At 35.9% G+C, this 22,111-nt stretch overlaps 1 protein-coding gene across 1 annotated transcript in view; it reads left to right on the forward strand.

Annotated features, from left to right (window-relative positions):
* The first annotated feature begins 911 nt into the window (after positions 1-911).
* The window catches only part of LOC127448570 (dnaJ homolog subfamily C member 15-like), a 31,419-nt gene continuing 10,219 nt past the window's right edge, over positions 912-22,111 (forward strand). The window contains exons 1-5 of the mRNA XM_051711208.1: positions 912-1,033; positions 2,005-2,056; positions 7,682-7,755; positions 10,333-10,409; positions 15,470-15,540. Of these exons, the coding sequence (XP_051567168.1) occupies positions 983-1,033; positions 2,005-2,056; positions 7,682-7,755; positions 10,333-10,409; positions 15,470-15,540 (325 nt within the window). The 5' untranslated portion in view covers positions 912-982. The remainder of the gene's footprint in view (positions 1,034-2,004; positions 2,057-7,681; positions 7,756-10,332; positions 10,410-15,469; positions 15,541-22,111) is intronic.

Here is a 22,111-nt window from a genome sequence, read left to right on the forward strand (position 1 = left end):
TTCAATTGTATTTAATTTGGTCAACCACAAGATGACACTGTGGCCTCCAAGCACCACTCTGGAGCACTCTGAGTTCGACTGCTATGCCTCAGGGATAAAGCATTACCCCTCATTACCATACGGACAAAGAAATGCAGAAATAAATATATGTGGAATTTTTTTATTTTTTTAAATAAATAAATGTGGAAATATATAAATATGGAAATACAAATATATGGAAATATTATACATGAAGAAATAAATACATGTAGAAATAAATATATGTAAAAATAAATACATTTAGAAATAATTAAGGGAATAAATAAATGTGGAAACAAATTATACATAATAAGGAAATACAAGTATAAATGCTTCTGTTTGTCAGATTTTCATTATTTATTTATTTATTTATGTGTACACGTTTTTCATTTTTTTTACCTTTATTTGTGTATATATATATATATATATATATATATATATATATATATATATATATATATATATATATTTATTTTTTTTTTATTTTTTTTTTTAATAATGGCAGTCCTCGTCCTCCATATCTGTGTGTATGAGCGTGTGCATCACCGTGTATGATGGGACCTCTTTTTCAATGGCTCTGGATGGGACATTCTAAAACGCTTTGCGTGACAAACGTTTAACGTGGCTTAATGTACTAAAACAGTGATATATGAAGACAAAATTTGTATGCACCTTATTGATTATGCATACTATATACATGATTACACATGTATGTATGATTACACATTCGACATCTTTAAGCTCATAATGATAAATATAATATTTTGTATGAAAGGATTATGGCAATGTTTAACAGTGTACTACATTAAAGCCTAGTGTCTCAGAATTCGCTCTGATTTGTTTTGAAATCGCGAGACCCTTTGCAGTAGCGTTCAGTTTGTCCCTCTTGACTGGCCGTAGTTTCGACTCTTGCACTGGCATGGCGAGCTCCAGTCGTATAGTGATGACGCATCCTCTATGAGACATGCCACAGCAATCAAACATGCCGAGTGAGACAGATATTGACAAACGCCTTGTGAGTAAAGCTCTCCCTGGACAGTTCGGTGCATTGAACTGATTTGAAAAGAACTGTTTGATTATTTAATGGGCTGAGTTTGTTTCATAAGTGTTGTACAAGAATGTCTGTCATTATGTTCAGATCTTACTCTCAAGCAATTATCTGAAGACGTGTTGCTATTGTTATTGTCATTATTATTATTATTATTATTATTATTATTATTAATTTTAGTGTTATTATGCATTACTATTATTACAGTGGCAAGCACCGAATTAAATGGTCCTCTAACGTGATTATTATTCAGTTAATTCAACTCGATCCGCTTAACGTACAGACTCCATTCAAACTTTCTAGACCATTCTGTTGCATATGTATTTTCAGGGGTTTTATGTAAACCTTACACTTTTTAAGAAATTCCAAATTCAAACTTGAAAATACCATTGACTAACATTGAATCAGAATCAGAATGAGCTTTACTGCCAAGTATGCTTACACAAGGAATTTGTCATGGTGACAAAAGCTTCCAGTGCAAAGAGAATGCAACCATATATACATACATACAAACATATACATTTAAACATATATAAATATAGTGACATAAAAAATAAGATATAACAGATAAATAAAAGAGAAATATACAATAGTGCAATAATGTTGTTTGAGAAATCATGCAGTAGGCCATATGATACACATTAGTTTCAGGCTAAATAAATGATAAAATCTCTATATAAAAAAAATACCAGCAATATTTTTATGTAAGGATCAATGCTCTCGATTAACATCAATGTGGAAAGTATCTATACTTAAAGATGGATTCGCCCATCCCTACTGCACAGCATGTGTTGATTCTCATGGGTGCACAGCTGATAGAAAACAAAACACCTGCTGAGTATCATGACATCAGCAAAGCCAAGATATTAACCTTATGACCTTTGTCAATCATATATCTTCCTATGATGTGATGTTTTTATTTGTCGTGTGTGTTTCAGGGTGGTACTCTTATAGCAGTGGGACTGGGGGTTGCTGCTGCAGGGTTTGCAGGTGAGCACGACTGCTTTCAACCATATACTGTGTGTGTTTATATATATATATGTATATATATATATACTGGCGGCCAAACGTTTGGAATAATGTACAGATTTTGCTGTTTTGAAAGGAAATTGGTACTTTTATTCACCAAAGTGGCATTCAACTGATCACAAAGTATAGTCAGGACATTACTGATGTAAAAAACAGCACCATCACTTTTTGAAAAAAGTCATTTTTGATCAAATCTAGACAGGCCCCATTTCCAACAGCCATCACTCCTACACCTTATCCTTGAGTAATCTGCTAAATTGCTAATTTGGTACTAGAAAATCAGATGTACAACTAAACAAGAGGATAAGTACATCAGAGTCTCTAGTTTGAGAAATAGACGCCTCACATGTCCTCAGCTGACAGCTTCATTGAATTCTACCTGCTCAACACCAGTTTCATGTACAACAGTAAAGAGAAGACTCAGGGGTGCAGGCCTTATGGGAAGAATTGCAAAGAAAAAGCCACTTCTGAAACAGAAAAACAAAAAGAAAAGGTTAGAGTGGGCAAAGAAACACAGACATTGGACAACAGATAATTGGAAAAGAGTGTTCTGGATCTTAACCCCACTGAGCTTTTGTGGGATCAGCTAGACTGTAAGGTGCGTGAGAAGTGCCCGACAAGACAGCCACATCTATGGCAAGTGCTACAGGAAGCGTGGGGTGAAATGTCACCTGAGAATCTGGACAAACTGACAGCTATAATGCCAAGGATCTGCAAAGCTGTCATTGCTGCACGTGGAGGATTTTTTGATGAGAACTCTTTGAAGTAGTTTAAGAAGTTCTGAATTTTTTTTTCAAATTGTAATAGTAATTTTTCATGTTATTAATGTCCTGACTATACATTGTGATCAGATGAATGCCACTTTGGTGAATACAAGTACCAATTTCTTTCCATAAGAGCAAAATCTGTACATTATTCCAAACTTTTGGCTGCCAGTGTATGTGCATTCATTTAGAGATTTTTGTCTCCATATGACATGTTGTATTTTAAAAGTCACATGCAGTAGCCTTCACATTCATTTGAAAAATCATGCTCACAGAAATGTAATTTGGCCTAGTGGTTAGAGCTCTGGGCTGGAAACCAAAGGTTATTGGTTTATTGTGCTCTTGAGATAATGCTTAATCTCAGATTACTCCAGCAGAGTCTGTGCATGTAATTACAGTTTCTTAAATTGCTTAGAGCATCAGATACATGATAAATTAAGCCGTTAGTTATACATACTGTAATATTGTCATGTTAGAATCAATGCGTGTTAGCATCAGCAAATTGCAGAATGTCAGAACAGGTAATAAATAAAGACACTTTGAGGCAAATTGAAGGGCCTATAACATACTCCATGCAAGCCAAAACACGAAGTATTGTTGCATTGTCAAGGTTGCCTTCTACAAGGTTGTCAAAGTGTCTTCTACAGCAGTGTACGGCATTAAAGGAATATTCCGGGTTCAATACAAGTTAAGCTTAATCAACAGCATCTGTGGCATAATGTTGATTACCACTAAAATTAATTTCTTTAAAAAAAAAAAAAAAAAAAAATGGAGGTTACAGTGAGGCACTTACAATGGAAGTCAATGGGGCCAAGTTTTGGAGGGTTTAATTGCAGAAATGTGAAGCTTATAATTTTATAAAAGCACTTACATTCATTCTTCTGTTAAAACTCATGTATTATTTGACCTGTAAAGTTGTTTAAATTGTAATTTTTACAGTCATTTTAGGGTTTGTTGACATTACATTATCATGGCAACGAAGTTGTAAAATTACCTATAACTTTACACAGAAAAGGTTAGAAAGTGATTTTATCATATTATTTATGTATTTTGGTTATACTTTTGAAACAGTGAGTATTTTAATGTAAAAAAAAATTGGCCCCCATTCACTTCTATTGTAAGTGCCTCACTGTAACACAGATTTTTGCTTTTTTTTTTTAAAGGAAAGGAGGGGCAAGTCAAAATACATTTTTGTGGTAATCAGTATTATGCCACAAATGCTGTCGATTAAGCTTAACTTGTATTGAACCCAGAATATTCCTTTAACTTCATTTTCAATATCTCCCTAATGTGATGTATCTATTTAGGAGTCTCCTCTAATGTGTTGAATCAGACGTGTTAGATTAAGGAGACATCGAAAATGTGTTCTGTTGGTGTGCCTACCAGGGCTGGGCAGTTTTCTTTTTCAGGTCAACTACTGGTGTGACAGCAACAATTTGAAGGCCAGAAACATCATTCATGCAGCTAGACATTGAAGACATGTCGACTTTAACTAACTTGCTCAGCAAAATTCTCTTTAAACTGTTGCTCTGCCATGACATTGAACTGAAAGAGAAAACTGACCATGAGAAGACATTTAAAGTGATAGTTCACTCCAAAAATTCTCTCATCATTTACTCACCCTCATTCCATCCTAGATGTGTATGACTTTCTTCTGCTGAACACAAAGATTTTTAGAAGAATATTTCAGCTCTGTGGGTCCATTTAATGCAAGTCAACACGATTTAAAATTTGGAATCTCCAAAAGCCCATAAAGGCAGCATAAAAGTAATCCATGCATCTCCAGTGGTTTAATCCATGTCTTCTAAAGTGATATGATAGGTGTGGGTTAGAAACAGATCAATATTTAATAAGTTCTTTTTTACAATACACATTCTTCCCTGCCCAGTAGGTGGTGATGTGCACGAAGAATGCAAATCGAGAAAAAAAGAAAGAATGTGAAAGTGATAGTGGAGATTTATATTAAAAAAGGACTTAAATAGTGATATGTTCTCACCCCAAACTGATTAGATCACTTCAGAGAATATGGATTAACCCACTGGACTCATATGTATTAATTTTATGCTGCCTTTTTGTGCTTTTTGGAGCTTCAAAGATCTGGTCACCATTCACTTGCATTGTATGAACCTACAGAGCTGAAATATTCTTCTAAAAAGCTTCCTTTGTGTTCTGCAGAAGAAATAAATTCATACACATCTGGGATGGCGTGAGTAAATGATGAGAGAATTTTAATTTTTGGGTGGACTATACATTTAATTCTGCTATAGCGGCTTTGTGGCAACACTGAGAATACAGTGTGCGGGTAGAATTGCAGTCTGACACATTATGTACACAGCTTGTGTAGCTAGAAGCATTTGGATTTCCATACTTCCATAGAGTATGTTTTATGTTTATAGCTAATTACCTGAATTGTAATGCATCTGGTTAAATGGCACAGATATTTGAACGTAACTCTATCGCCCCTTGAGCACTGGGGTTTGTTACTGCCACAGTAATGCAAGAATTTAGGTATGTATAGCGCCGATAAATGCACTTGCAGTGCATCAGCCAAATATACCCGTACTTTCTGTTTCTGGCCTAACACAGCAGTCGGGATGTTTGTAAGCAATAAACCCTCATGTTATGGTTCACAGTAGGATAGAGAAGCCATTGTATAGCATTCTCATTTTTCCGTTTTTTTCCTCATTTGTCCTCTGGAAATATTTAGCTCAACTTTCCTTGCGTATGTTAATGCGGCCACAAATATTTGTGATGTGACTCTAAAGGGCTGGAAGCACTTGAGATGATGGTGGTGTTAATGAGAGAGATGGTTTAGACCCTCTTACTGTGAGTGCTTGTTCAAGCTCCCAGATGATCCTCTGCCTGGTTAATGAGGTCAACGCGGCCTCTAGCATCAGAAAAATCAAAGAGTCATTTAAAGGGCTGCATGCGGCTAAATAATTCAGGCCGACTTTGTCATCAGGCTGGTTACATTTGATTCTTTTCTGGCAGGTGTCTCTGCCCTCCTCCCCACTGCTGTGTAGTAGTTCATCATTGTTAATCGCCAAGTCTTCAACCCATAGCTGTGTGAGGTCAAGATGGAATAGCACTTGTGGTCGCTTTGAGGAAGGGAGCTAATTCCCATTTCAGTGCACAGAGGGGGCAGCTCTCCTGCCAAAAACTGAGGCAGTGTGTGGCCTGCGCTGCTCAGAGGCAGGGCTTTGCATTACAGTGATGAAAGCCTTCAGCTTTTTTTGCTGAAAAGCAAAATAAAGTTTGCCTCTTAACAGAATGCCTTTCACAATTGATGAAAGAAAAAAAAAGTTCCCATAACGTATTACTCTAACGATTTTATAAATTCTTCACCTACAATTTGGTTACTTTTAATGAGTCACTTTACAGCTTTTTATTAAATGCTGTATTTTGGAGACATTATACAGTGGCCACAAAAAGTATTTGGACACTCAAGCCATACTTAAAAAATATCTGATTGAATTAAACATGAAATATAAAACCAAGTGGCATCTGCAAACAAATGATGTTATAACTTTAACTTCATATTTCTAAGCCTTTTTTGTGTGTTGTTGTTGTTGTTGTTGCCCCAAGGTCATTTTTTGGAGGATTTAATAAATTAGTTCCTCTCAGGTTTACACAAATGTCTAATGTCATGATTTTTGACACCAGAGAGTGTTTAAGTAGTTTTTATCTTTAATTTGAAAAATATATGGGTGTTTCTTTAACTTCAGGCAATTTTAGCTCTGTGGACCTCTAGAAAGAAAAATTATTGTTAAAACATTTTTCACACTGTCACGCAATATTTTTTTAAAAATGTGTCTCCTAACAATGTCCAGCAGTGTATGTACATGCATCACAGAATATATATATTTTTTTTATTTTATTTTTTTTATTTTCCTTTCTGAAAGTTGTGAAAATTCCCACCACAGTGTCATTTCCAGCACATCTCAAATTCTGTATTGTGTTTAATAGAATTTCATGGTGGAAATGGCAGTGATGGAAATAGCATTTTTAACATTTTTGAAATAAAATGGCTCATTGGTCAAGTTGAGGATAATTTCATTGCTAACATTTTATCTGTCCTAAATACACGCAATTAAATAATATTTTTACACTTTTTTTGTAATGTGACATAATTGCATCTTGATTGGAAATTACGTCCAATGAAAAATATTCTGCTTACAAGTAATTAATGAAAATCATTTGTCTTATATTTAATCTCAAGCGTTCTCTTCACTCACACTTTTGTCAACTTGGTTAACAAGTACACTAAATTTTTGAAAAAAACAAACAAACAAAAAAAAACTTTATAGGTACAAAATTGTTTGATGTTGTGGAAATGACGTCACAACTGTGATTGTGTGAAAACTGTGAAATTGGTTTGTTGTCAACCTGGAACATGAAATTGCCGAAGTTGAAGAAACACATTCTTTTTGTGAAACATTTTAATATGTGCTATGTTTCTTTGAAACCCCACTGGGTTTGATATTTTGTTATATAATGCACAGACATTCATATATTTGTAAGTGGGTCCACTGCATGTTCATTTCATTGAGTGCCGAGTTGCTGACTTTCAGTGTGTTGCAGTGAGTTGAACCACAACCTTTGGCAGTACACCGACACCCTGACCAGATAAATACCAAGGGAAGTTGAAAGGAGTCCTTACCTTTAACACATTTTGAATGAGACTAAATGTGGTTTTGTCCTCGGTTTCACCCTTAAACCAACTTTGTTAACCCTGGAGTTTAAGTCTGTAAATTGTGAGCTGCCAGTGGCACACTTTTCAACAATCATCCCTCCTTTTTCCCCTTATTACATTCATTTCTAGGTCGGTATGCTTTCCATTTTTGGAGACCTCTGGGTCAGGTTATTACGGAAGCTGCTAAGAAAATGCCCTCTGCGGTAAGTGTCACTGAAACATTTAAACAACCCTCCATAAACACATTTTTAAGGATGCATATGTAAAGAATTTTGTGAACGTTGTGATTCTGGAAAGTTCCCTTTTTATGATCGTGACCATTTATCATATGCAGGTTCTGCTTCGGAACACGATGATTTATGGGAATGAAGTTTATATTTTTCCATGTTCATTTCCACATCTTGTGGTGCTGGGTTGCGTGTGGTGTTGGCATGTTAAAGCCTCCGCTGTAGGGTTGAAAGACTGATTCATCGGCATCTTACTGGCCCTGGCTGTAGTTCACGCTGAATTCCTGGGTGTTTTTGAAGTTTGTAAACATGTCTTGTTCAGGTTCATCCAAAGCTATGAGTGGTGTGAGCAGATCAGAGCTTTGACCCATCAAGTCCACCTGTGCATGCTGTGAAACTTCCATAATTTCAGCAGCCTTCAACTAAACTGGGTTCATGACTGAGCACTTGTGTGATATACAGTGCCATGAGTTATTAATCTGAATTATTTCGTCATTCTGTGAATCCCCTAATGGATGAGTGTGAGCAAGTGACATGTTGTGGGCTGAGAATGAGAGTTTTAATTCTGAAGTTTAATCATGAACATTCTACTGGCAATTCCATCCAACCTTAATCTTATTTATGATTTTTGAGGGAGCCATAGAACGATATTATCCCTTTATGGCAGTTTAATTAAAGGGATAGTTCACCCAAAAATGGAAATTCTATCATAATTTATTTACCCTCATGTCATTCTAAACTCATAAGACTTTCTTTCTTCCAAAAATTTTGTCACCGCTCTTTTCCATACACTCAAGTTTGTTTTCCTTCTCATGTGGTGCGACTGGTTGCTCGTTGTGTCAGCAGTCCCACGTTGCTCACACTTGGCCATAAACTCAACACATTCCACATCAGCCACCGGGGGCAGTAGTTTGAATTACGGTCAGCACAGACCGAGTTTAGCTGAAGACGAGTTGCCGAATTCATAGTGAGATCAGTCTTTTAACTTTCATTATATGGAATAGCAGGCTGTACATTCTTCAACATTTCTCCTTTGTGTACTACTTAAAGGTGCACTCAGTATTTTTTTTTTCCTTGAGTAAAGTTTTACTCTTCAAGACTTTAATTGTAATTTTGAAACATGTATAAAATCATGACCATTCACATGAGATGAAGACTCCATAAAAGCTAAAAATATTCTACAAGGAGAGGGTCCCCTCACGGGGGCAGCCATGTTAGGATCACAAGACCAGCTAAATGCTACTCGCTTTATCTCAGTAACCGCCCTGTTATTGGACTCTTTCTCTCATGGATTAAAGTAGTCATGCCTGACAGTGAATAGTACATTTCTACATTAGCTCTGTAACTGAAAACTATTGCATTTGAATCATGCTGCATCCACACCACTAGGTGTCAGTGCAAGTCTAAAGTAAACAAAAACTCACTGAGTGCAACTTTAAGAAATCATTTTGGAATAACACTAGTTTGGAACAACATGAGTGTGAGTAAGTGATGAAAAAATTGTCACTGAGTGATCTATTCTTTTAAATCTATGCGCTGAAAATACTAAATGTGTTTTAAGGTGGAACTTGTTGAACTGAAAATGGAAAATTCCCAAAATGGGAAAACTGTGAAGCGAATGACAGGATAAACATGGCTGTCCTCATGAGGGCTATACTGTAACCAAATGTCTTAAAAGAAATAACCACATTTGACTCAAAATACAGTCTAAACTACCTTGAAACATCTTCTCCATCTTAGGCCCTTTAAATTTGTTTTGGAATTTTATACAATCATTGGGTCAATCTTTTGAAATCCCTAAACAGTCTCATTTTTCACATGGAAAAGTAGAAAAGCTGGTCAAGATGCTTTTAGCTGAGCCAGTGTAACTTGGTTGCCATCAGTATTGAGGGTATACGTGTAATTATGCATATTAGTCATCATGTGTTGTGATTGTTGAAATGTTCCACATTTAATACAAGCTAAGCTCTATCAACAGCATTTGTAACACTGTTTATTACCACATAAATGTCTTGACAGAAATGACAGAAAAGAGGCTTGGCCCTCCTTTTTTTAAGGCAAAAATTGTGACTACAGTGGTGCACTTTGAATGGAAGTCTATGGGGCAGCTTTCTGTTGGGGTTAAAAGCAGAACTGTAAAGCTTGTATTTTTGTTAAAGCATTTGCATGAACTACTCAGTAAAACCTGGTTTATAGTTAGAGTTAACTAGGGTTAAACTCCTTTTGTGTTCCACAGAAGAAAGTAATATGGGTTTGGAACAACAAGAGGGTGAGGAAATGTTCCTTTTTTGGGTGAAATAGTCCTTTAAGTCCTGTGGATCTACTTTTACATTAAATATATTTTAATGTGTATGGCCAGTGCGTTACTGGAACAGCGATTATTACTTTAATTTTTTAAACTGAGGGACAAATTAAAATAGTTTTCTGTAGAAATCAACATTATGCTGTTGATAGAGCTTAACTTGTATTTAACCCAGAACATTCCTTTAACATTCCTTTTACTGAATGACATTTCTTCAAGTAGTTGAGTAATGTGTGTGTTTTCTTTTCTAGTCAATCTCTGCATACTACAGAGGTGGATTTGAGCAGAAGATGACCAAACGGGAAGCCAGTCTTATCCTTGGGATCAGGTAATTGTAGACTGTGGGCTTAAAAAATGCCATAAATCACAGCTATGTGAATTCTCTCAGTATGAGTTATGCAAGAAAACAAAGGTGTTTTATAGTATATACACACTGCATCACTAAACTTCCCAGAAGAGCTTGCGGTTAAGTCTGGGGGCAATGCTTTTGATTTGAAGTCAGTCATCATCTCCCATCATCACAGCTTTGATCTGTACCATCTAATGATTAAAAAGTCTCAGCCACATCTCCAACATTGTAATCTGGATGACCACCCTACCCGGTGAGGACATATTGCTCTAAAAATTTCCCTTACTGCGACAGAAGTTCACTTGGTCCAACACCAGGTGTGACTCACGCCGTGAAATCATCACATCCTGTGTGGTAGAGCTCACGTCATACCCGTATGGCTTATTTCTTTGTGTATTTCTTTGTGTCCATCAAACTGGACTAATGTTTTCATAGAACTGATCCAAACTGTAACCAGTTTTCCTCGGATGTGACCAGCATGAACTTGGTCAACCACATGCATGCTCATAAAATTCTTTAAAATGTACTGTTTCGGGGTTAACCATTTTTATTATTCTCTTCTCATATGTCTTTAGCTTAACTTTGGTGTCTTTCACTCACAGCTGAAATAACTGGTCTCAGTAGTGTTATTGTTTGCCTTTTATGAAGTTTGATCTTTTAACATCCATGTTAAATTTGCAAGTAATTCGTAGGCTCATTCGTAACTCTTAAAGGAATAGTTCAACCTAAAATAAATTAATTGCATTGCAGTAATTTTTTCCTAACCCTTGTGTGGAACACAATTTTTGAAGAAACGTTATGTAGCTCCTTTCCTTACAATGATATATATATATATATATATATATATATATATATATATATATATATATATATATATATATATATATATACACAGTTGTGCTCAAAAGTTTGCATACCCTGGCAGAAATTGTGAAATTTTGGCATTGATTTTGAAAATATGACTGATCATGCACCCTTGAATGTTTGGCCTTGTTACAGACACACAAGGTGACACACAAAGGTTTAAATGGCAATTAAAGGTTAATTTCCCACACCTGTGGCTTTTTAAATTGCAATTAGTGTCTGTGTATAAATAGTCAATGAGTTTGTTAGTTCTCATGAGGATGCACTGAGCAGGCTAGATACTGAGCCATGAGGAGCAGAAAAGAAGGCTTTGTATATCTTTTTATATCCTTTTCCATCTTTATAAAGTCCCATTACCTTGTTACGCAGGTCTTTTGACAGTTCTTTTCTGCTCCCTATGGCTCAGTATCTTAATCTTAAACCTGTATGTGTCAACTTGTGTGTCTGTAACAAGGCCAAACATTCAAGGGTATGTAAACTTTTGATCAGGGCCATTTGGGTGATTTCTGTTATCATCATGATTTAAAACAACTATGTGATGATAAATGGCTTCATATGATCACTATCCTTAAATAAAAGACAGTTTTTTTGCATGATCAGTCATATTTTAAAAATCAATACCAAAATTTCACCATTTCTGCCAGGGTATGCAAACTTTTGAGCACAACTGTGTGTATATCTATCTATCTATCTATCTATCTATCTATCTATCTATCTATCTATATATATATATAAAATCCCATTATAGTAATCTGAACAACTCCTGTGCTACAATTTCAGTCTTCTGAGGCCATATGATAGCTCTGTATAAACTGACTGAAATTTAAATCATTACTTACTAATTTTAGTCAGTGATCCAGCTCTCAAATGTAGTTCTCCATTCAACATTTTCGAACTGGTCTGTCTGTGTCCATGTATTTTTGTCTTTTTTGAAGCTTGACAGATTTTGCACTATAAAACTGGTTCTACACCGCATGAAGACCCTTCAAAATTCTGTTTTTTTGTGCACCACGGCAAAAGCATACACATTTAGAACTACCTTCTAAAGGAGGTTCAGCAATTAATGACAACCTTTTTTATTTTTGTGTGAACTATTTCTGTAATTTTCTGTAAAAGGGGTCTTAGCACACCATTTATTGAAGTTAAGACTTTCAGCCAGCACACATCTGATGTAGATAATGACCTTTCAGACAAAGGTAGATTCATCATCACATTCTGGGATCATCCACACCGCACAGTTTTAATTAGTCGCTCTGGCCCCTCTCAGATGCTCACTGTTGCAGATGGGTCGAGACTTTAAAGGATTTTTAGGGCTGAAGGGTTGTGTGTGTGTGTAAGCAGCTCCAATGTGTATCTTTTAATCATCACTTCTGGGTGTTCAGCTGTGACTCAGACTCAAGCCCTGCTTAAAAGAAAACTGTAGACTGGAAAAAATGATTAATCTTTCTATAAGAATACAGTGAGAAGGCAAGTAGCCTAAGACAACCTCAGAACAGAGTTCAATGCTTCATCAGCCACAACATTAAAACCACCTGCCTAATATCGCATTGGTCCCCCTTGTGCTGCCAAAACAGCTCTGACCCATCAAGACATGGACTCCACAAGACTTCTAAAGGTGTCCTGTGGTATCTGGCACCAAGACGTTAGCAGCAGATCCTTTAAGTCCTGTAAGTTGCGAGGTGGGGCCTCCATGGATTGGACTTGTTGGTCCACGGATTGAGTTCTGGGGAATTTTGAGGCCATGTCAACACCTTAAACTCTTTGTCATGTTCCTCAAACCATTCCTGAACAATTTTTGCAGTGTGGCAGGGTGCATTATCCTGCTAAAAGAGCCCACTGCCATCAGGGAATACCGTTGCCATGAAGGGGTGTACGTGGTCTGCAATCTTTAGGTAGGTGGTATGTGTCAAAGTAACATCCCCATGAATGCCAGGACCCAAGGTTTCCCAGCAAAACATTGCCTAGAGCATCACACTGCCTCCGCTGGCCTGCCTTCTTCCCATGGTGCATCCTGCTCCCATCTCATCCACAGGTGAACGATGCACACGCACCCGGCTGTCCACATAATCTAAAAGAAAACGTGATTCATCTGACTAGGCCACCTTCTTCCATTGTTCCATGGTCCAGTTCTGACGCTCATGGGCACTCTGACCGGTCTGTGGCTACACAGCCCAATATGCAGCAAGCTGCAAGGCTGTGTGTTCTGACACCTTTCAGTCATGGCCAGCATTAAGTTTTTCAGCAATCTGTGCTACAGTAGCTCTTCTAGAGCCGTACCAGACGGGCTAGCCTTTGCTCCCCGTGCGCATCAATGAGCTTTGGGCGCCCATGACCCTATCGCTGGTTCACTGGCTGTCCTTCCTTGGACCACTTTTGGTTGGTACTAACCACTGCATACCGTGAATAACCCACAAGACCTGCCATTTTGGAGATGTTCTTACTCAGTCGTCTAGCCATCACAATTTGGCCCTTGTCACTCAGATCCTTACGCTTGCCCATTTTTCCTGCTTCCAACACATGAAATTCAAGAACTGACTGTTCACTTGCTGCCTAACATACCCCACCCTTTAACAGGTGCCATTGTAATGAGATAATAAATGTTATTCAATTCACCTGTCAGTGGTTTTAATGTTGTGGCTGGTCAGTGTATACATTAAAATATTAAAATGAAGAAAAACAGAAATATATGTGTATCTTTCATGGAAATGTTGACCTGACAGAAGGTAAATTTAAAAAATGTGTAATGTGCAAAATATGGTTATTTGTTCAAACCTGTCAGATTTTCTGTCGGTGGTTTCAATTTAAAAGACTGAGCTGTTAATCATTTTGAAACCATCTTGGATTCTCAATTTAGGGTACAATGTGGCTAAAGGCTCCACAGGGTAAAATGCTCCATTGATTTAATTTTCTCCTAAAACACTAAATGGCAACAAAAACTACCACAGTACTTTCCTAAACACCTGTTTGTCACTATACACTGGAAAATGTTCCTGATCCATGAGATCGTGTGGTGTCTAAAGGTTGATTTTTATCACTTTTTTTTTTTTTTTTTTTTTTATGTTTCAAATTTATGTAGCTAATGAAAATCCCTTAAATGAGCACATTTCTTTTGAGACAGAATACTTATTTATCATTTTCAGTTTTGTTTAAGGTCATTAAATATATTTTTTTTCAATAACTGTCCAATAAGTGAAAGGATAGTATCTGGGGTAAAATTTGCAGGGGCTAAAGGCCCCTATTAAACACTTTTTTTTTTGTGGGGCGAATAGGTTTGTTATGAAAAATGTTCAAAGTGGGCTCACATTGACTCATTCAATCATAATAGAGATTAATTTGTTTATAAAATACTTGAGATGTAATAAAATGCCAAATGTGTTTGAAATTTTCTGAAGTGGTTATTTTGAGTAAGCGTCATCTTAATTTGTTACTCAAAACAACCATCTTGCTGTCTCAAAATTATTTGCATTAGTTTACAAATTTTCCACTTTAACTATTGCCCCAGTATCTACACTTTAAAATCCCCTAGGGGCCTTTTACCCCAAGTGTGGGGTGAAAGGCTCCCTCACCAGCTTTTTTTAAAACTGTTATTATTTCTTTTCACACAAATGATGTTGCTCCAATATTCAATTAAAATAAATCAATTTTGATACATTGATACAACTTTTATACACTTGATACATTTTGTGACCAGAAAAAAATCTAAATTTCCTTAAGAGGTGCCTTTAGCCAAGTTGTACCCTATATAATAGTTGAAGAGAATGCTAGTTTTCTTTACATTCATACAAAATATTTGACATTCTTGTTGTATCTGACTTTTTTGACATATTCAGTGGAAGGCAAGAAAAAACACATTTTGTGAGAAAATGGAAAAAGCTAAATATAAAGCAAAATAATTCCTTTGAATTCTTTTCAGTTCTGTTTCCTGTTTTGTCCCATGTCTCTAGAATCCATGACAGACAGATATTTCAGTGTATATGCCTGGCAATTTAGAAAGAAAATATTCCCGGTTGAGGTCATGATGTGTGCATTAATGGAGATCGGCAACACACGTTGATGACTGACGCAAAATCACCAAGTGTGCAAACCTGTAATTAGTTGCATTCAGTAGTTCAGACTATGGCCAATAGATGGTGGTGTACTCCTGTCTAAAAGTTCTGTTTCTTTGTTTTGCGCAGTCCGAACAGCACAAAGGCAAAAGTCAGAGAAGCCCACATAAGGATCATGATCCTAAATCATCCAGATAAAGGTAAGTGGTTCAGATTCTCTTGGCTGTGTTTTATTCAGAAACTCTCTGACTCATCTCTTCACAAGCAGCCAGAGCTGAAGGTAACGTCTGACAGCAGCAGAGAGGGGTGTTGATTACAGTATCGATTTGAACAACATTTGTCAGAACACACACTTTAAGGCTCACACCACTGCAATGCTGACTTATTGTAATGTAAGTCACACATTACACTTACATTAGAACCGCACAAAGCTGTACATTAAAGATAACAATCACAGATAGGGCTGTGAATTTTTTTATTAAGCTAAATCTCATGAAAAAGCCATTGACAATATTCAATATATATCTCTATGGCTCCAAAAGGGCTTAAAAAAAGCCACTTTTTTCAGTCAGATTAAAAATGTTAATTGCAAGATGTAAAATATAAATGTAGCTAAAAATAATCACTAAATGAATACAAAGAAGAATGAATCATTTTCATGCCCTTTTTTGAGTAATGAGGAATTAATTGATTCATTTGAGTTTTGAATCAAGTTATTAAAACGGACCATTTAAAATGGTTCACAGAAGTGAATCGAACTTTCCAAATGTAACATCGTTTTTAACTACTGCTTAAATCAGAGACTCTACCAAAACATCTCTCATGCTCTCATACTTGCGAGAATTAAAATAAATAAATAATAGAAATATGTTAGCAGATATTTTGTTTTAGAATGTTTTAGTATTTTACGGTAAGACCAATTGTTTGATTGCAGTTCTGCTTATAAGTATTTCAAAAATCATCAAAGACTGTGTTTAAAATGTATCTCTGATTTGTTATAGCTGCTCTGTTGAAATCTGAAATTATCTTATCATTTGGCAACAAACCAGGGCAGTAAATGCAGTAAGAAATGCATTTCTTATTAACAAAGAATTCTTCCTCAAAAGTACTAAAAGAAGAATCGGATTGGGATCTGGAATCTATTTACAAAACTTAATGGCCATATAAAGAACGCACTGAAGTCAGTGCAGTATTAACAATATTGCTTAATTTTAGATCGCCAGCAAAATAATCAAAAGTATATCATAACAATTCAGATCATTACACAGTAGTGACAAAGTACCAGGTACAAATGTATTTAGATCTGATAAGAGTTTGTTCACGCAGACGTATACAACACAGTCTATAAAGTCTTTTTAAGTGTGAGGTCTCACCTAATAAACTCTGAAAGCTGAATTTTTTTGTTTTTCCCTGGTCACTGTGCTTGCACTATTTTTCTGCTCAAGGTCAATGACCTTGCCTTGCCTTTCTCTGGATTTTTCCATCTTCAGATGCATTTCTCACAGTGCTGTGTGTGTGAGCCCTGTTTACTCCTCCGAACCACTATTACTCTGTGTGAAATAAGCGATGGGCTTTGTGATTGTATCTGTGGCAGAGCGATACGGCTTCTGACTGCAGAGAGGACGTCCTGCAGAGAAAGTGTGCCAGATTTGTCTCATCCAGAAATCCTTTATTGCGGTGTCATTAATTATGTGTCAGTCAGGGTTGTGAGGGTTACTTTTGAAATGTATTCCACTACAGATTACAGAATACATGCTGTAAAATGTAATTTGTAACGTATTCCGATTGATTACTCAAGATCAGTAACATATTCTAAATACTTTTAATTACTTCTTCAGCACTGGTCGATTTTTTCACTTGTTTTGACTATTAAAAACTCTGCCAGTGCAGTAAGACAAAATACACATGTTAAAAATACATTCTCTGAAAAACCTAAATATCTTATGCAGTGTTGTTTCTAAAACAAGATAAATCAAACTGATCTTGTTTTAAGGATTTTCAATATTTTTACAGGAAAACAATACAAAAATTATTATCAAGAATACGATTTTTGCCCTAATATCAAAGATCTTACTAGAAAAAAAGAAATTATGATCTAACGTGAATTTTCTTGATAAAAAAATATGATCATGCCTGGTAACATGTGCATGTAAAATGGCTAAATAGCATTTTAGCTTAGCGTAAAGCTGATAATTTACACAAGGTTTATTTCTGTTTCTTCTGCTCCAAATTTACTGCAAACTTCTCTGTTTGCTCGTATGAATGTAACACATCATAAGAAAGTGTTTCACCGCTGTTCAAATGCACTTTGGATCGCATCATTTATATGTATAAATGTTTTCCATCTGAAAGGACTAAATATTAAATGAAACAAATGACAATAAAATGCAAAGTAATCTCTTCAGTAATCAAAATACTTTTTGAATGTAACTGTATTCTAATTACCAATGATTTAAATTGTAACTGTAGTGGAATACAGTTACTTATATTTTGTATTTTAAATATGTAATCCCGTTACATGTATTCTGTTATTCCCCAACCCTGGTGTCAGTTATTGTCCGTTTGTTACACTAGTGGAGGGGGCTGATGTATTGACGGCCCGATGACATGACGTGAAACATTTTTTTTCTCTGAATCTTCTGTGTGTTCTCTGACGTATTTCTTATTGAACCAGAATGTTTGCGGTAGGACATGTCAAATGACTTGTGCCTTTTTTAATAGCCAATTGGCTTTAGTTCACATCATAGTGATGTAAAAACCCCAGAGTGCAAGATGAGTCATCAGTATTTAAGGTCTATTTTCCCAGAAGAGAAAAAAGAGAGAATATATTTTAAATGCATATACATGTATCTGCTTAAACATGATTTTATCAACTTCAGACTGATCTCACAGTGAAATAGACTTTTCTTTAGCTGAAATCGGTCTGTGCTTACCAAAATGCGAAACACTGTCCCCAGTGGCCAAAGCGGTAAGCACCTGTGAGCTCCATTGTCCAAGTAAAATGTCCACAGAGGGGTACCAAAAGCGAGTTGTGAAGCAAGTTGTTTTCAGCTGTAAAACATTGAAGAGGAATGCATATTTTATAAACCGTACCGCCAGCCCAAACCTAACCATCAGTGGAATAAATAATGTAATGGGAAAAAAATGCAACCACAGAATCACACTTGTCACTGATTGTGTACGAGATTACTTCCTGTAGGGCTGCACAATTAATTGAGAAACTAATCGCGAATAGTATTATGGCTGCCACGATTATGTAATCGTGAAAACTGATGATTACAGTGTTCAATATAAGTCTGATTCTGTTGCATTTATGGTTTCTATTTACAGCGTGTTTTTGCAGCAGTAGAGTATTCTAACCAATCACAGACATGTCCGTTGAGCAATGGCCAATCAGAGATGTTTAAATTAGTCCTCCGTCCTATCTGTAATGACAACTAATCATAATATGCAAATTTTAAACAGTCTGATGTCCAGATACTTGCTTTATGTTTCACCTTTGTTCACAGTGGCACATGAAAATTAAGACTGAAGAAACATCACCTGACACTCAAAGAAGCTGTAGAACAAAAGCGAAAAGCAATTTTGGATACATTGCATATTGCGATTCTCACTTGCAACGTAGATGGTAAATACGTACACTGCAAATGAGCAACGCGACAAAAGTAAAATGCTCCTGTTCTAATCAAGGCATAGACGTGGTGTAAATAATTAATTTATTGAGCTGATTAGACTGCTTTGTTTTTATTAAGAGAATTCGCGACAGTGCAGAACTCTGTTTGGAGCGTCATTGAGCTCACGCTGAACTGCAGGGCTTGAACAGTTAATATAAACCTGCAGTGTGTGACAACAGTCATCGTTTTTAGTTGTGTCATGCCAATTAGAAGGCCAATGTGAATTTGCTTTGTATAAAAAATAAAAAAATATAGTAATTCAACTGTTTTAAGCTTGTTTTGGAGGTGTAGCCAACAGAAAGATAGCATGAAAAGCATTTCACAAATCACCGTCTTTGTTATTGCATCTTCTCTAATAAGACCCATTTGCCATGCAACTGCTAATGGTAGATTTAAAATTTTCATGAACTGCACAAACTCTGATCACAGTTGGCTGTTTTTAATTTCCAAAGTGCAACCGCTGAGGCCAAATATGATCTAACGATTATCTTACATGATCTAGATCACCATTGAATTTCTAATGGGATGATTGGGTGCCCGTCTCGCCACCACACTGCTTACTGAACGCAGCAAACCACTTGGTCAATGTAAATTGGCTGTTAATAAGTTTGAATGTTGAATATGTCATTATTTACTGTACATGGATGATGGACCAATAATTTAAGCAGTAATTTAGCAATAATTTATTTTCTTCTATACCATAGATATCCGTTTAAAATAACTTTAATTAGGCCTAACATTAACAACCAATATTACAGTATTTAATGCTTAAAAGATGCTTAAAAGAAACTGAAGCGCAGCTCATAGCCACCATTGAAATCTGCTACTCTGAAAAACCGCATGGTTGCCTACTTTGTGACATCACAGTAATTTAATCTTTTAATCAACATTTAATTATCGCAATTACAATATCAAGGGCAATAATTGACAATTATGATTTTTGCCGTAATCATGCAGCCCTAACTTCCTGGTTTCAACATGGAATCTGAACCCAGGTCTCCCACGCTTCTGATGCAACAAACTTTTGGTCAAACCTGCTGGAGCCGATACAACAATGTCTGATAGGAGATGGTGCTTGTCGGTGAGTCTGCATAATGTGGCCGATCGTTAGGTACCGGAACTCTCAGAAACAACATGCCGATTTCCTATGTGATCTTGTTGTCAATTTTTTGGAGTACTCTAGCATATAGATGGCCTCAAAGATAATAAACATGGATTAAAAGCTACAAAAATCACATTTTGATTTGATAGGATCTTTACCAATATGGATCTATATCAGTATGGGTATATACAATTTACTCCCAATGTCTCACCTTAACATAACATACAGTTCAAACCAAGAAAACATTTTGTAACCCAACAGAGATCGAGTGATTTTCTATATTGCGGTGTTCATTTAGCATGTAGCCCCTTTGCTAGTTCAAGCCCCTGCGGCAAGGTTTCACATTGACTTAAGGATTGACGTTATTCGCTCCGCTCAACGCTCTTTTGACCATAATGAGATGATTAGCTTTGAGTGGTCAGAGTAATGACATGGAATGATTGTTGAATTACCTTTCATTAGTTTGCTAACAATGAGCAAATGGGGGCATTGAGAAACTGTCATACATGCTTTAACTCGTTTGACAGAAGGTATATAAAAAAAGGAAGCCAATTATATGATCGAAAGCAGTTGAAGTGTATTGAACAATGTCAGATAAGACGCTGCCATTTGATGCTGAAACTGTGCACTGTTCGTACTAGGGCTTGGTGAACGAGCTAAAAAATTATATATGAATATTTTGTAGTCATTTTCAGCCCTACATAGATGGGACTTTCTTCAACTTTTGGCGCTTTTAGCATTGTGGAGTTCTAAAAAGAAAAGTCTTGTTAGTCTTCTTCTTTTTTCTTTCTCTATCTCAAATTCTTTATTGTGTTATATTGAATTCTGTGCTGGAAATGATGCTGATGGAAATTAAATTTTTTAATGTTTTTGAAAAAAAAAAAAAAAGAGCCAGACTCCTTTGTCTAGCTAAGGCTAACATCTTATGTGTCCTAAAACACACAATTTCACACTTCTTGCATAATTTGGCAAAATTGCAGCTTGATTGGAAATAAAAAATATTCTGCTCACAAGTGATATTTACCTTATCACATTTTTTCTTGCTATTCTTCTCACCAAAATTGTACAGAGCCATTATCTTAGTTACCGTAGACTTCGTCAATTTGAACCAGTCTGGCCATTCTTTGTTGTAGTGTTAATTTTAGTCTTTAGTCCTGTGTCAAATGTCCTTCTTAGTTTTTATAATATTTAGTCAACCTTATCCTGTTTTTTTTTTTTAGTTGACAAAGTCTGGTCATTTTAGTCTTATCTTAGTCAATAAAACCCTCAGTATTTTAGTCTAGTTTTAGTCAATGAAATCTGTTGACATTTTAGTCATATTTTAGTCATATTTAGACAGATGCAACATCAAGAAATCTAAGTGTTGCACTATAAGTAAATCATTGCTATGATTGTAACATAATAACACAAACCTGGAGTATCCAGAAAAAGTCTACACAATCAAAACTAAGTAGTATTATACTCACAAAGTACTCTATGCAGGTTATGCAGGCATATTACTGCAGACACCTTTTTTGAGATATGTTTTTGTAGGCAATTAGTTTTTATAACATATTCAAATTCATTTTGATGTCAAATCAAATTCATTTTGATGGTAATGTGAAGGACATATAAACACAGCATTGTCACCAAATACATGCCAAATACATAAGTCATTGGTCTATACTCAATCCTACATTACCTTTGCCGCTCATTTTCAGCTCCTTCACAACAATTTAATAGCCTATAAAACCCAGCCTACATAATGTAACACCACCGCCTTGTCTTAATATAGCTTATTAAGTTGTCTAATATAGTTGTCACTAGTTGTCTTAATATAGCTTAAAAAAAAAACAACCTAACATTACCACCAAGACATTAACCTACCTCAATTTCTTTGTGGTTAGCCTTCATATCATCTTCTCTTTCTCCCAAGTCCAACTGTTGCTGCCATTATTTACTGCTCACTGTGCTTGCTTAGTCCTGATATGCCATGCACAGCACAGGAAAGGAAAC

The sequence above is a fragment of the Myxocyprinus asiaticus genome, chromosome 11 (genome assembly GCF_019703515.2).
Source record: "Myxocyprinus asiaticus isolate MX2 ecotype Aquarium Trade chromosome 11, UBuf_Myxa_2, whole genome shotgun sequence".
Lineage (NCBI taxonomy): Eukaryota > Metazoa > Chordata > Actinopteri > Cypriniformes > Catostomidae > Myxocyprinus > Myxocyprinus asiaticus.